This window comes from Pseudonaja textilis, chromosome 2 (genome assembly GCF_049901715.1).
Source record: "Pseudonaja textilis isolate UNSWEBS1 chromosome 2, rPseTex1.2, whole genome shotgun sequence".
In the NCBI taxonomy this organism is placed as follows: domain Eukaryota; kingdom Metazoa; phylum Chordata; class Lepidosauria; order Squamata; family Elapidae; genus Pseudonaja; species Pseudonaja textilis.
In genome coordinates, this window is record NC_141991.1 from 149,109,838 (window position 1) to 149,125,235 (window position 15,398).

The following is a 15,398-nucleotide window of genomic DNA, read 5'->3' on the forward strand; positions in this document are numbered from 1 at the left end:
GCTTCCATATGGGGAGCTCCTTGACCAGAAGCTTCTGGTCCTCCTTTTTTTACTGATATTTGGCTAGCTTCTTAGCAGGATAGATATCTGAAAGAGACCTCAACCCATTTTACTACATAATAATTACACCATAATGGCAGAACCAATCTCAGATGCCCTAAATGGAAGTGGGCACCTTTCTGAAGGCCAACTCCATGAATTGGTGTGAAAGCTACAGGATAGGTAGCAGCTCTACATCTCAAGCAAAAAGGGCCAGCTAACCCAGCGGGGGTGGGGTGGGGGTGTTATTTAAGGAAAGCAGCCACTTCTGAACACTGCCTGCTCCTTTGGCTGTGCATCATTTAATGTTCTCAGTATTCTTTTTGTTATTATCTTGGTGAAAACCTTGTAGATGACTGAAAGAAGTCTTATTGGGTGATAGTTCTTTAAATCATTTTTGGCCCCGTTCTTGCATAAAAGAACTTCAGCATTTTTTTCATTTTTTCTTCTCTGAGGCATCTCAGGTAGAGTTTTGCTAGTATCTTGTGTAAACTGGGTGACCACCAGGTTTCAGCATTTCAACCATAACATGGTCATATCCTGAAGTTTTGCCATTTTTCATTGATTTTATGGCACTTGATACTTCCTCCACTAGGATAACTGACATTTCCTCTTTTGTGGGTGTTATTATTTTTGAGTGATCTTGATCTTTGTATAGCCCTGAATAGAATTTTCCCAGTATTTCTAACATTTCCTGTCTTGTCCTACACACAGAGCCATCTTCACATTTTAAGACAAAAACCTTCTTTCTTGTACTTATAAACTTGCATTTTGCTCTATTAATCCATTTGTTTACTTCAATTGCCTTTTTTCACAAGCTTCATGTTAAACTGACGTGTTTCTTCTTGGATATGTTTTTTATGGTCTTGCAAAGTTCAATGTACTCCAGTTTATTGGTGAAACTTCAGTATTTTTCATTGTCTATTTTTTTATTAAATCCATAGTTTTAAGTCATATATGAGGATTTAAAAATAGTAATTTCTTTCTAAATTACATTTTGAAGAGATATGGGGAGGAGGGAGAGGTAGAACATCCCCTTTGTTTTTTAAGTACAGAAATTCATTTAACCAAGAATAAGCCAGGTGAAACCGTGAAGATTTTCCCCCTTGTTTACTTTTATTTTATCCTGACAATCAACTGTACATAGCAATTTTTAATTACTTTACAGAATCTCCAAATTGTTTGGTTAGTACCTTTTCCTAGTCTCCAACAGGAACAGGTGTCCCCCCCCACCCCAAAAAAATATTGGAAAGTGGGTTCTGAACTATGTCCTCTAGGGCTCTCTCTAGAAACCATGGAATGACTTAAACGAATCAATGTATAATATATTGAATCTGGTTATTTTTAAGGATCTTGAAGTTTTCTCATGAAATGGATATGATAGATAGGAACTTGCCTTGGATCAAGAACTAGGCTGCGTCCTGAGTTGGCATGTGATCTTGGTAGACTGGTCTTTGAAGTATTGAGAATGTCAAAGTTAACTCAATCTACCACAACCTCTGGCTTATGGACTCACCAAAGCTTGCTCAGGATCATACCCATAAAAGTGTCTTTATCAAGTTGGAAGGTGGGCAGGTATGAATGTGTGGTGTGAAAGGAGTGAGGAGCAACATCTTTGTTTATTTCAGTAATTATTTTTCAGGTCTTGGCCACAGACATGTCCAAACACATGAGTCTCTTGGCTGATCTGAAGACAATGGTGGAGACCAAAAAAGTGACCAGTTCAGGGGTGCTTTTGCTGGACAATTACACTGACAGAATACAGGTGAGTGAGGTCCATACACCCTGAATGAAGAGAAAGGGAAAAAAATCAGATATGGACAACATAGACAGCTGGAAGCTAAACTTTTCCCAGACAATCTAAGTAAGGATGATGCAAAACTAGCATTGAGCTTGTCTGAGCTGGTCCAGCCTCTTGGCTAAGCAGCGGGTTGGATTAGAAGACTCTTCCAACTTTGTTATTCTATTCTATTCTATTCTATTCTATTCTATTCTATTCTATTCTATTCTATTCTATTCTATTCTATTCTATTCTATTCTAAGAAGCTGGCCTTGGCAATCTCTAAGGAGTTCCATTTCTTCAAAAGAAGTGTCGTTTAGGTTGACATCCCAGTCCATCACTTAACGTTTTATATTGTCGAGGTTAATATTTTTAACTTTCTTCTTTTGTTTAGAATGCTTTTGTTCCACTTGACAACATGCCTCTGAGCATCCCAAAAATTTACCAGGGGTTACACTGTATTCACACTGGCCCACCATATACTACAGCATTTTTCCTAGCTGTTGATATGAAACAGGAAATGAATAATGATAACTTTATAAGTTAATTTTGTTAAGGTGGTATGTGCATGCCATTCCTTTCCTGGATTTTTAATTTGCCATTCTCCTATTGTAGGGGTCTCAACCTCCAGGCTGCAGCCCATTACTGGACTGTAGCCTATTTGGAACCATGCCGTGCAAATGGTGGGCCAACTTGTGCCAGTGGTGGGCCAGCATGCATGCACATGCACACACTGCTCAACTTCCACAAGTCAAACTGTGCGCACATACGCGTGCGTGCTGACCCACCACTCACACAAATTGAGCTATGTGTGCATGGCAGCCTGGCATTTGTGCATGGTCCCCTCCCCCTGCCAGCCTGCCAACCACAAAGGCTGGGAATTAGTGTCCTATTGGGTTCTGTGCCATAGAAATGTTCCATTGAAGCTCTCCAGTCTTATTCACACATATCCCACAGCATTCCGTTTTTAGAGCCTTGATACTCTGAACGGTATTGATGGGGGTGCAGGCACAGGTGTCCCACACTGAAGCCTCTGACTGGCCCTTCATTTCTGCCAATTTCCTCAGGTCCTACGGAACATGGTTCACTGTGCAGATTTGAGCAACCCCACAAAGCCTCTGGAGTTGTATCGGCAGTGGACAGACCGGATCATGGAGGAGTTCTTCAGGCAGGGTGACAAAGAACGGGAGCGAGGCATGGAGATCAGCCCTATGTGTGACAAGCACACAGCCTCTGTGGAGAAGTCACAGGTATGTGTGGTAGCTGTATGGGGCCATAGCTCAGTTAAGGAGGAAGAAAGATTCTACTTCTCCATTTCTGCCAGCATTCAGAACAGGAAAAACCTTGTCTGGGGGTTGGGTATTTGTTGCTATAGAAACCTTAGCTCCATTACAAGGCAGCTTCATCCCAAAGTTGCAGTAGAGGAACATGGGTGTTTCGTTATATAAGACATTTGCAACGAAAAATTTATTGGAGATTATAGTAGGTGGGTCCCTTGCGCATCCCCCTCTACCAAAAAATTCTACCTAAAGAAAGTAGCAGAGCTTGATCATTGAACTAGAAGCAGCCAATATTGATGCTCTTCACCGTGACAGCATCTTAAATGGCCTTTCGGACCAGGCCTTTTTTTTTTAATTAGGAAGGTTCATCCTGGACTCTTTACTTACCGTATTTCCCCATGTATAAGCACCCCCTTTGTATAAGCCACCCCCCGCAATTTTTGGACTGTGAAGTTTTGAAAAAAATATTTTATTAGAGAAACAAGTTATGAAGAAAGAAAATTTACAAAGAAACAAAATTCGACGTCTAGATCTACAACTTCGGTCATGACGCCGAAAGCGGTGCGGGCGACGCTAGCAATCTCACGCATCGGAACGAGAGTAGGAATGAAGCATTCAGGCCGATGCCTAGCGTATGCATTTCTATCGCGTACTCGCACTCATAATCGTATCATCACGTACAATTTTTACAAAAAAGTATAGCATACTGCTGGAAAACCAGTTTATTCCTACTTTATTATTTTATGCATTTTTCACGTATAAAAAGTGTACCTGCTTTGTATATGCCACCCCACTACTTTTTGGGCTTGAAAATTTTGGAAAAAAGGGGTGGCTTATACATGGGGAAATATGGTAACCAGCAAATTGTGCTCCCACTCCATGAATTAAATCTGCCCTTGTTTACTAGGAATACTTTTTCACCCACCCCACCCTCTTATTGTTTAGGCTGTTAAAGTTATACATTGTGCAGTTTAACTGGGCAAAAGTGAGGAGTAACTCCAACATTTCATTTAAAAATGCTCTATACTGTTTTAAAATATTTTTTAAACTCCCTACGATTCAGAAGTCCATTCCGGTATGAATGGGGATTGCAGCATTTTAAAATGCATGTGATCGTGTTTCTTTTTTTTTTTTTTTTTTTTTTTTGGGGGAGAATTTGCTCCAGATTGCAAGAGAGCCTTTTCTCTTGTGGGACTGCATCTTCTATATTCTGTTGCTTTTGAAATTTTAAAACAATTCTTACATACTTCTGGAGAGCAAAAGCATTTTCTTTGTATGTACAATAGGGTTATTTCATATATAATATTAGTGCTAATTTTACCATTTAAAGATATATTTGTGTACAGAAGGTGCAGAATTTGCTGTAAAGTTTTACTCAACTCAACATTTCTCCCCCTCCCCCAAGTTTTATATATATATTCAGGTCATAAAATTGAAGATAGGGAATCCACCCTTTTTGAATGACAAGTATCAAACCAATGGAAATGTTCCATTTGAGATGTTGGCTTTAGATTCCCAAGAATGCTAAATTTGGAAGTATCAGAGCAGACAATGAATTCCATTTTATACTTAGTCATGACACAAATTTACCTCTTGAGTAGGAAGTCTTAAGGGAAAAACAGGTTTCTGCATCCACCTGTTCTAAAATTCTATTTGGCAAACTCTTGAATCGTATTTGAGAAACTCGGATGAAGGCTCCAGTAATGGACCGATGGGACATACCCACCTTTTTCTTTCATTGCTTGCATTATTTAGGGACTCTCTCTCTCTCTCTCCTCTTTCTCCTCTCTCTTTCTCTCTCTCGTTTTGTGGATGAACCTTTGCTGGGTGTTCTTCAGTAGTTGGGTGGGAATGGGCCACTCCCATTGCCAGTCTAACTTCCTCTCCTCCTCCGTCAGGTGGGATTCATTGACTATATTGTGCACCCATTGTGGGAGACATGGGCCGACCTTGTCCATCCTGACGCACAGGACATTTTGGACACTCTTGAGGACAACAGGGACTGGTACCACAGCATGATCCCCCAAAGTCCCTCCCCACCTCCAGACGATGCCGAGAAGGATGAGGAGTCCTGTCTAGAGAAATTCCAGTTTGAATTGACCCTGGAGGAGGAAGGGGAGGACTCAGAACCATCCGAGAAGGACCGCAGCAGTCCTGGAGACGAGGACAACAGCTACTACACAGCCACAGAAGAACAACACGAGTCCCAGGATGGGCAGGACAGACGAACGGACAGTACAGCAGTTGGCACATCCCTTGGCGCATCATGACTGTGGGAAGGGACAAGTGAAGAAAGCAAGCTCACCTACAGACACACACACACCGAAGTTTTCATGAGGGAGGGGTGGGGATAAAAAAAAATGGAAAAAAAACTCATTTTTTATTTTTATTGTATTTTTTATAAAATGAAAACTAAGAAAAAAAGGGGGGATGGGGAATACACACAACAACTGTAGAACCAGGTTGGCCCCAGCAGAGGGTAGTAGCCTGCTGCTGTAGTGACTGGCCCAAGCACTCCAGAAATATTTTTTCATTTTTTCCCCCACTTCCCTTCATTATTTCTGACTGGTTGTTTTTAATTACTTCATTTTGCTAACTTTTTTAGACTTCTGCAACCAGGAAAGGGAAGAGGGCACTGATGATGTGAGGCATGTATGTAGCAGCTGAGAGGCAAAAGCCAATAGAATTATTTTTAAAACAGTGATTTTGCCTATTTGTAGTAAAAATAGATGAAAGTGCAGGAGCTTGACAACAAAAGCTGGTAACCATTTGACATAGATACACACAGAGAGAGGTTCCCATAGGTCAGTGTTTTCCAACCGCAGCAACTTTTACAATGTTTGGATTTCAACTCCTAAAGCTCCCTACCCAGCCCTCCTGGCTGGGACGATTCTGGGAATTAAAATCCACACAAATGTGCTGAGGTTGAGAAACCCTGCTGTAATTCCTTTGTTCCAGATATGTCCTCCCCATTTAGCTCATGTATTTGTGCCTTTATTTCATTGGAGCTCTTCAGAGGGTGTCAGAATCTTAACTCCTCTCCTCCAGTGTCCCTTTAGAATAGCTGGAGGTTAGAGTCCAGCGCCACCTGGAGGTCTATATATTTTTTTCAGTTCCCAGGTGGACCTTCAAACATTGGAGAAGGGTGAGAGGAAAAGTATTGTTTTTATTTTTGTAAGTTATTTTTTAAGCTAGTGGTTATTTATTTTTGTGAATTTACATAGATTTGATTTTTATTATGAACTGATGAGAAAGTTTGCCTTTGAGGATTTTGTTGCTGTTGCTATTGTTCAGGTTTTTTTTTCTCCCTTCTTGGAGCAGTTCTTTCTGTTTTCTATTTAATGTATAGTTTGCAGGTGTGGATTTTTAATTTTTTTGCCTACAATGCCATAGACTTCTCTCAGAGCAAATGGGAGAAGATACTATTTTACAGAAAATGAAACTATAAAAAGGGAACAAGAATCAAAAACATTCTATCCAAGTTTTTGAATAGCTGAGTCTTCCTCCGTTCCTCATTTTGCACAAAAATAAAAAGGCAATATGGCCAGGATCAAATATTTATGCTGGCCAACTTGCTTAGACAGCTCTCAGCTGGGGATCTCAGGTGTGAGTATTCCTTCCTCCAGGTTGGGGATGGAATCAGCAGATAAGAGGACTGGAGATAGGGGTGGTGTACGCTGAGTGATGTTTGTATTATCAATGATTTGCAATTTTATCTTCTTTATCTGTATCTGGATGCTGGTTGATGAATCCGACATGACAGTGCTCACAGGTTTCTCAGCTACAAAAAGTAGGTGTATAGAAAGGATCTTCCCATTTCCCCCAGAAGAATAGAAAATTAGCAGCCTTTCCTAATGATCTTTATTTTTGTGTGATGTGGTGTTATCAACAAGGCCGGAACACAAACATTGATTTATAGAGTTGAAACTGGAATAGGAGAGATGAGTTTGGTTTTAATCCATAATTTCAGAAGAAAGAGCCTGTAACATCCTTGGTTCCAGAGATGAGGCTCTGTCTCAGACACCCTCGGCTACATAGTAATGGATGGAGTGAGATGGAGCCCATCTGTTTTATTGGCTCAGAAAGCCGTATCACTTAGCTATAAAGTAAGGAGCAAGTTGCTTAGATCAGATTTGAGACTCCATTCTAGGAGTTCAGGATAATCAAATGAAAAAGTCTCCTGCCTTGAAATCAGGTTTAGAGACAATTCTGCCAACAGTAGTTAGCCAAAGGGAATCTGATGACAGATTTCCTTGTTCCTGTAGAGGCTGTGAAAGTAATCTGAGTCTTGCTCCACATGTTACCACGTCAGATCCCTCTTTCCTCCATCCTGGAGGGGTCTGTAATGGCGGTTCTTCCCAGAAAAACAGAGCCTGTATTGGCATGACAGAAAATAAAACTAGGCCCCTCTATGAACCTGCTCTTGATTATCATCTCCCAGGAGAAATCTGTTTGGCTGCTTATTTTCTTTGCCTTAACTAGCGAAACTGATTTGCTAAATGCAGCATCCTTGCATCTTGGCATTGAAGGGAGAGCATTTTCCCATTCCCCCAATGCTTACATCACATCAAATATTTGTTGGTACGCCACTAGTCTTTCACTGGACAAGGGATGCTGCAGGATCCAACCTTCAAAGTTGCAGGACCATGATCCTCTTGGCATTGTTTCTCTGCCTCTGTGGACTAGTCTTGGGCTGGTTGATGTGTGGGCATATTCCCCACCCCTTTGCTAAACAGCCATGCCTCCTGCTGTTTACTAGTAGGAAGACAGCTGTAGTTTTGGATTTGTTGAGTTTCTTGATGGCAGAGCCATTGAGTGTGTAGCCTAGTTCAGCTTCTCTTCCAGATTCCTGAGGGAGAAGATACACTGCCCCTCCCCCTTTGTCCCTCTTATATGGCTACCCAGCATCAGTGCACAACTCCCATAATCTCCCCCCACACACACACACCTTGTGAGAGGTGAGGGTGAAGCAATAACAACTAAGCCCTTTTCCTGCCCCCATCGCTACAACTGAACTGTTGAACCAAAGCCAAATCTCCTCTTTTGCAAAGGTCTCATTCCACACATGGATGCCACCCACTTTGCATTGGCTGCTCCTTGGCCAGCTCTCTTAGCATGCAAGCTTAGCCGAGTGAATGTTTCAGGCGTAGGTCAGCCCAAGCTTGGAAGAGGAAGTTGTGGGATAGGTGCTGGGGCTGCTGCTTGGGTAGACCAGAGGGCTGGCCTGAGACCATGACACCTTTGGTTAGCCACATCATACCCTTGGAGAAGACCAGCTGCACAGAGAGCCTTGGCAAGGTTGCTGTCCCTTGGTGGCCCGCCTGCTAAGAGCTGCCATCCCTGCATTGCCAGCCTTTGCAAGGAGGCCAGTGTAGGGCATCTCCTTTCCAACCCAAGGGAAAAAACATGGCCATTTCTGAACACAGTACTGTAGCTATTTTCTTTGTATTTTTACTTTTCTTTCTTGAAGCCTCAATTGTAAGGGATAAATAAGAAAGAGAATCTCTTTCTAATTTTCTGTATAGCTTTTATTTTTGTATGCAGTTCTGTTCCACAAGTTTGTTGGGTCAGGTTTGGACTGTACATAATTGTGAATAAGCAGATTGTAAATTATTCTAAAAAGTAAAAAGAATCTTGCAAACAAGATCCCCTTTCCCCTGCTGGCCCTTCCTCTCCCACCCTCCACTCTTGCCAGGGGTCACGCTGTGTGCTTGAGAGCGTCCAGGGAGAAGAAGAAGAAGGAGAGCTCTGGGAGACTCTCCAGCTGCATTCTCTCAAGAGTTCCTCTAGGGCACAGATCCCATTGCAATCCCTCCTCCTCCACCACCACCACACCTTTCTCCTGTCTGTGTATTTATGGTGTAATATAGACACACTGGACATTGTAGACTTGTCATTTTTCCTTGCAGTGTCGTTAATCAGCTGTTGCGATGTTCTCTCTCAGATGTTACCAAACCGTTCAACAGCCAAGCTCACAAATAAATCAGGAGGAAGGGATTCTCTGTGCCTCCAACTATGACCTGGCTTCTCTGCAAGGCTGGGTGAATTGGGGAGGGGTTGTGGGGGAGAGTTGGGAAAGATGCAGCTGCAGCCTTCTCTGAACTGGCAACTTCTCAAGGTGCTTGACTACAGTTCCCATCATTTTCACCCAGGGTGATAACCCCATGGATGACAAAGGCTTTTGGTTGGATGCATTGGGAGAACACTAGGTTGAGCAAGCTATGGCGGTAATTTTCAGCTGCCCAAATCATTAATAGGAGGAGGATAAATAATATTTCAGCTAAAGGAATGCTCTCCTCCTCCAGTGGATTATTCAAAGACTTTTGAGCCTTAATGCTAGAAGGCAATTAAGCACTAAATTCATGAATGGAAGGTAAAATAAATGAAATAATTTATTTCAAAGGATTAGACTAGATTAAAGGGGAGGAAAAAATGGCCCTACATGTGAAGGATGTGCCTTCATATATTGAGACTCTGGATGAGGATCCAACTGAGACTCTGTAGGTAAGAATAAAATGGTGAAACAATGAAGTTATTACTGGGGAGTGTGGTATAGGCACATCTGGATTATATCTCCCTGGGTTGAATTGTGGAATCCTTGGGGAGGATAATTTTATGGGAGACTTTAAGAGTTCCCAAATTACTCAGTGTTCTTGTTTCATGTTCCAGAAGCTTGAAGGCGGCAAGGGGATTGACTCTTAGATCTGGTCCTGAATCCTATTATATAATATATTTACACGCTGTACAAATGAGAGGTGGAAAAGGGGTGGGAGGAGCAGTTTTGGAAATTGTGGATGCACAAGGAGTTTTCACTTCAATTAAAAGTGAAATAGGACATATGTAGTAAAAGAAGGATGGCTATAATAACTAAAAATATTGAAGTTAAAAAGGCTGAAGCACAAAAGGAACTTAGCCTTAGCAACATAACAGTCTTTTTGGCCAAGGAACCATGCCTGTAGTCTCCTTACCCTATGCAAAGAGACTGCACAAATCCAGATGAGCCCTAACAGGCAACAGATTTTTTTAGAAATCCCCTTAAATCTTTTGCTGTCTCGAAATGGTCAGTAAATCAAATTCTAAGGTTAATAATATAGTACATACTAAGTTGGGAAAAAATTACATGGATATATTTGAGCACTCCCCCCACAGCTAAACCTGGCCAAACTGAGCCAAAAACATTATGCAGCAATGTCTATATTCTCAATCATCCAGGTCACAGTTAACCCAAAGGTGTTTTTTTCAGACTTTTTCAAAGAAAAAGTCCAGTTGCCTCCTGAAAAAGAACCTTTGGGACATTTACACCGCAACTGCCTTCTGGTAGGACAAATTTGGGTGGCTACTAGCAATAGCACTTAAGACATATATACCGCTTTACAGTGCTTTACAGCCCCCTCTAAGCGGTTTACATATTGCTCCCAACAATTTGGGATCCTCATTTTACCCACCTCAGAAAGAGGTGAGTCAACCTTGAGCTTGATGAGATTTGAGTGGCCAAATTGCAGGCAGCCGGCAATCAGCAGAAGTAGCCTGCAATACTCCACTGTAATCACTGCACCACTACTATATGCAGGCAAGAGAAATGAACCTGCTATCAGTTACTAGCTATTTGGTCAACAGGTCAAGCGTTCTTTTAAATTAAATTAAAGCCTATACTCACTTGCAGTACATTCCTTGATATTCCTTACCATATGTCCTATTGCCATTTTTCTTTACGGGTTTCAAATGCAAGGTCATAATCCATTTAGCGTAGCACATGCTGATTCATACAAAGTACCATCACTCAAGGCCATTTCATTAGTCAGTTTCTCAAATTTCCAGTAGTCATGCTGTATCATACGTAAGAGCCATGGTGGCAGAGACTAGAATGCAGTACTGTTTGATTCTCACCAGTTCAAGTTGACTCAGCCTTCCATCTTTCCAAGATTGGTGAAATGATAGATTGTGGGGGGCAATGTCCTGACTCTGTAAACCGCTTAGAGAGGGATGTAAAGCACTGAAGCATTATATAAGTCTAAGTGCCATTGCTGTTATTACTTCTATAATTCAGTGAACCAATTTTCACCCAATGATCCACTTTCTTGAACCATTAACTTCCCAGTAAGACAATTGATGGTTTAAAAAAAAGTGTAAACTCTGCTAGTCTAAACTGGAGATTGTACAAATGAATGTCTGGCCTACTATTTTGTAAATAGAACTTAGGCTGTGAATGGGGGAAGCATTGCCAACTCCTACATTTCCCTGTTGGTAAGTATGATCTCCAGAAAGCAGCAAGCAAAGTTTCCAATTAAGTAAGTATCACCCATTTGCATTCTCCAGAACAAATCCTTGGTGAAAATAAAAATATTGCACTGTCACTCTGAAAAGCCATTCAACATCCTAGGAGGTTAGAGGTTACTGGCAGTAAATGGCAAGGAGGAGGGTGATACTAAGTGAGAGAGCAGGCTGATGCGTCTCCATGGAGCACTGGCAATCTACAAACCGGTTTGAAAATCATCGTATAGCCTAATGTATGCTGGTTGGATAATAGTGGCTACAATTGCCTTTAGTACCCCGGTGAGTCTAGCTTATCACTAAGAACACCAGTATTCCCCTCAAAGTACACATACGACCTTGCCCATGAGTAGAAAAGAAATGCTGTTGCATATGGTGAGAAGGCCTGCCTTTACTTAGCCCAGAAGTCCACCTGCTCCATTCTTCCTATGTTCAACCTGCTTTATTCTTACTCATCAAGCATTGGGGGGAAATGGAAAGGATCTTTCAAAGGTTATTTTGCAATTATTATTTATTTAGTTAAAAAAGAAGTACGTATGTTCTGTCCGTGTACGTCACAGAAATAAGGCATCACTATAGCAGTTTCTCTGGGATGCATGGATTGATTCTGGCTGAAGGAAGCAGTCCTGAAAATACCTTACTAGCAAGTCAGGTGGTGCTTTATAGAATTTTGAATTACACTAAAAAGGCTGATAGGAAGGCAGTGTAGATCTGCAATACCAGCATAATATGATCATTGCAATAGATGCCAGCTAATATCTGGGCCTTCACATGATGAACTTAGCTAAGTGGAGCTTTTGAGTGATCTTCAGAATGGTCTTCCACATATAGAGTACAGTGCATGACTGGAATGATGACAGCATTAGTTACAGCTGTGAGGTCCTGCTGCTCCTGGTAGGACTGTAACTGGTGTGGCAAAACTTAGGGAAAGGCCTCCTGGCCATGCCTTCACCTGCCCATCTATCAATAACCAGGAGGACCTCTCCAATAAAGGGTTTTATTGCATTAACCTTGTAGCAGGTGGAAGGAGATATTGCTGTTAAACGAGTTGCTCCATTTTTATAGATCACCAAATAAGACTCAGACCTCCAAATCTGGGATGATGCCCCTATGAGCCCCTCTATGAGGGAGACGAGCGATTAAGAAGATTGATAAATAAATAAATACTACAGATCTCCTCCTGTGCCTCTCCATCCAGAGACAACCCTAGGGCAGTCACAACCCCTCAAAGTACGAATGGCAACTCCATCTTCTTGAACTCAAGATGCCAAAGGTAAGCTTGGTGTAGCCAAAGACCTATGGTTGGCAATGGCAATTGCTTCTGATAAAAAAACTGACAGAAAGAATCTGGGAATAGAAGCATCAACATAAGAAGGAAACTTCATCTTGAGACAACTTAAATTGCATTGGGAGGGAAAGGCATCAATACCCAAAGCACCATTCTCAGGTGGATGAATAGTGATTTCCCAGATTTGGAGACCTCAGAATGACCTTTATTTGGTCAGCTGTAAAAATGGAACAGTTCCTTTAACAGCAGTGTCTGCTGTCACCTCTATAGTTAATGCAATAGAACGGGGGTGTCAAACTCAAGGCCCAGAGGATGCTTAGATGTGGCCCGTGGGGCCACCCTGGAAACAGAAGGTCTGGCTCGCAGTGCCTCTGCCAACAAAAATGGAGCTGGGGGGGGCATGTGTGGCCCTCACAAGCTTCATTTCAGCTGTGAAGGCCTCCTGCAGCCCCCTGCCAGGGAAAATGGAGCACCCCTGAGCTCCGTTTTCGCTGGCAGAGGGCTGCAGGCCATCGCATTCAAAAACAGAACTCACAAAGGCCACGCATGGCCCTCCCAAGCTCTGGTTTTGCTGGCAGAGGGTTGCAGGAGGCCACCACAGCTGAAAACAGAGTTCGGGAGCCCTTTTTGCTGGCGGAGCACTCGGCCACAGGTGCCCCCAACACAAGTGATGTCAAGCTGGCCACGCCCCCCGTCAAACACAACCCTAATGTGGCCCGCAATGAAGTTGAGTTTGACACGCCTGCAATAAAAGAATCCTTCATCATCTCAATTCCTCCTTTCTAGAAGTGAGACCACTAGAATTGCATTTAAATGCTTTGCCTCTGCTGTCATCTCCTGGACACATTGTGCAACCACAAGTCCTAGGAAGAAGGGCTATCTTTGCAGCTGCAAGCTTTCAAACTCTTCAGCAGAGACCTGTTTTGCTGCTTGCTGAGGCTGAAATCAATTGCAGAAACACAATTCTGATTATCCTACTATAGCAGCTTTCCTTATGGTACTGCCCGCCAAACCCAACCTTGGATTGGGATTATGGGAGAATTAACTGGGAAATTCTGAGTTATAGACCCAAAGATCTCAAGGATATCAAGCTGGGCAAGACTCGTAACTCTTGTGAAAATAATTTGAGCCCTATGTAGATGAAGGAAGTAGGTAGAGATTGCTAATAAACTTTGCAGTAGAAACAGCAATTGTTGCTGGTGCTATTCATCCGTGTGACAAGGACTGTGGTGTTCCACCAGTCACATACATGAGTCATGCTTACAGGCCCTTTGATAATTAGCAAAAGAACAGATGGAAAAGGATCCAGACTCCCAGCCAAATACACTATTATCAATGTTCCAGGAGAACAGTCACATTTATGAACTAGAATAGCGAATTCAAAATGGAAGTACAAAGGACTGCAGAAGAATCTGACCATAAAATTTTAATGAAGCAAATTAAATTCAACAGCCAATGGATGGGATATGGCTGTCAGAAGCTTTGAGAACCCATGTGTACATTAAAAAAGACATAAGATTTCCCACTAGAAATGCTTTGGCAATGGCCACTTGAATTCCACCATTTAGCACTTCATGAAGATTATGTGAGATTTCAGATATTTGGCAGGACGTCTGTAAAGGATATGCAAAGTTTTATCTACTATTTGATTCATCATTCACTCTGTTGATGGGAGGCAATATTACATCTTTTTTAAAATATCTCAAACTACTACATACTCACACATCTGCTGAATTTTGAAAACATCTGTGTTGCTGAATCCAAATTATAACCACAGCTGTTTAAAACAGGGTTTCTCAATCTTGGCATTCTTTTATTTATTTTTACATTTTTGAACATCACCTTCAAAGAGGGCCTATAAAATGTGAGCTTCAACTCCCAGAATTTCCCAGAAACATGAATTCAGGGAGTTGAAGTCCACCCATCTTAATGTTGCCAAGGCTGACAAACATTGCTTTCAACAATTGGGAATCAGAACTGACAAATCCCTACACCCAAATCTCCAAAACTGAGTAGGTTTCCATCCCCCACAAATGTGTAATGACTCTTCCATTTTCCATTTTCCTCTTTCCATTTCTTCTTCCAGAGAAACCCAGATTGAGCTCGACTCTCAGCAATGGAAGCTCACCGGGTGATTTAGGCCAATCTGAGGGAAAAGTGAAGCGCCAAGGGCTCCTGGAAAAACATTAGAGTAGCTAAATCTCGCCAACTGCAATTAAACGAACCGCCACAATCTCGTCAAATTCTTGTCGTCAGCTCAAAATGTTGATGGGAAACACGGGAGCCGTCCGGTTGGGATTGGATTTTCTTTATCCCCACCGCCACCCACCCACTATTGGAGAGCTGCAAGTTCCCCTCCTCAAATTAAACCCCCCTTTGAGTGCCTTAAGGGGTTGCCTTCCCCACCCACCCACCCCCACCCTCACGCCGGCATTGAAAGTAATTCCTGCAACCCGAAATTTTGCAAACGTCTTTGAAAGCCTCCGCCGTTGCCGCCCGCTTTCCTTCTCGGGCCAGGTCGGGAAAGTGAGCCGCAGCCCGCTCGAGGCTCCCAGCTCTGCGCGAGAGGAGTTGGAAGCGCTTCCGCGCATTTGCAATGGGCGTACCTCCTCCCTCTTGTCTTCGCTTTCGCCTTTCCCCAGCGTGGAACTTCCATTCCCTTCCCCGGGTTGGCCTCGCCTTTGGATCCGCCTCCGCGCCCGCCCGGCCCCGTGCTTTCCTTTAGCGATCCGCCTCCCCT

At 42.6% G+C, this 15,398-nt stretch overlaps 1 protein-coding gene across 4 annotated transcripts in view; it reads left to right on the forward strand.

The window, feature by feature from the left end:
* The window catches only part of PDE4A (phosphodiesterase 4A), a 511,809-nt gene extending 503,065 nt beyond the window's left edge, over nucleotides 1-8,744 (forward strand). For all 4 annotated transcript variants that reach the window (XM_087925849.1, XM_026711304.2, XM_026711305.2 and 1 more), the window contains 3 exons: nucleotides 1,682-1,804; nucleotides 2,887-3,069; nucleotides 4,998-8,744. In XM_087925849.1, the coding sequence (XP_087781975.1) occupies nucleotides 1,682-1,804; nucleotides 2,887-3,069; nucleotides 4,998-5,369 (678 nt within the window). In that variant the 3' untranslated portion in view covers nucleotides 5,370-8,744. The remainder of the gene's footprint in view (nucleotides 1-1,681; nucleotides 1,805-2,886; nucleotides 3,070-4,997) is intronic.
* The last annotated feature ends 6,654 nt before the right edge of the window (nucleotides 8,745-15,398 follow it).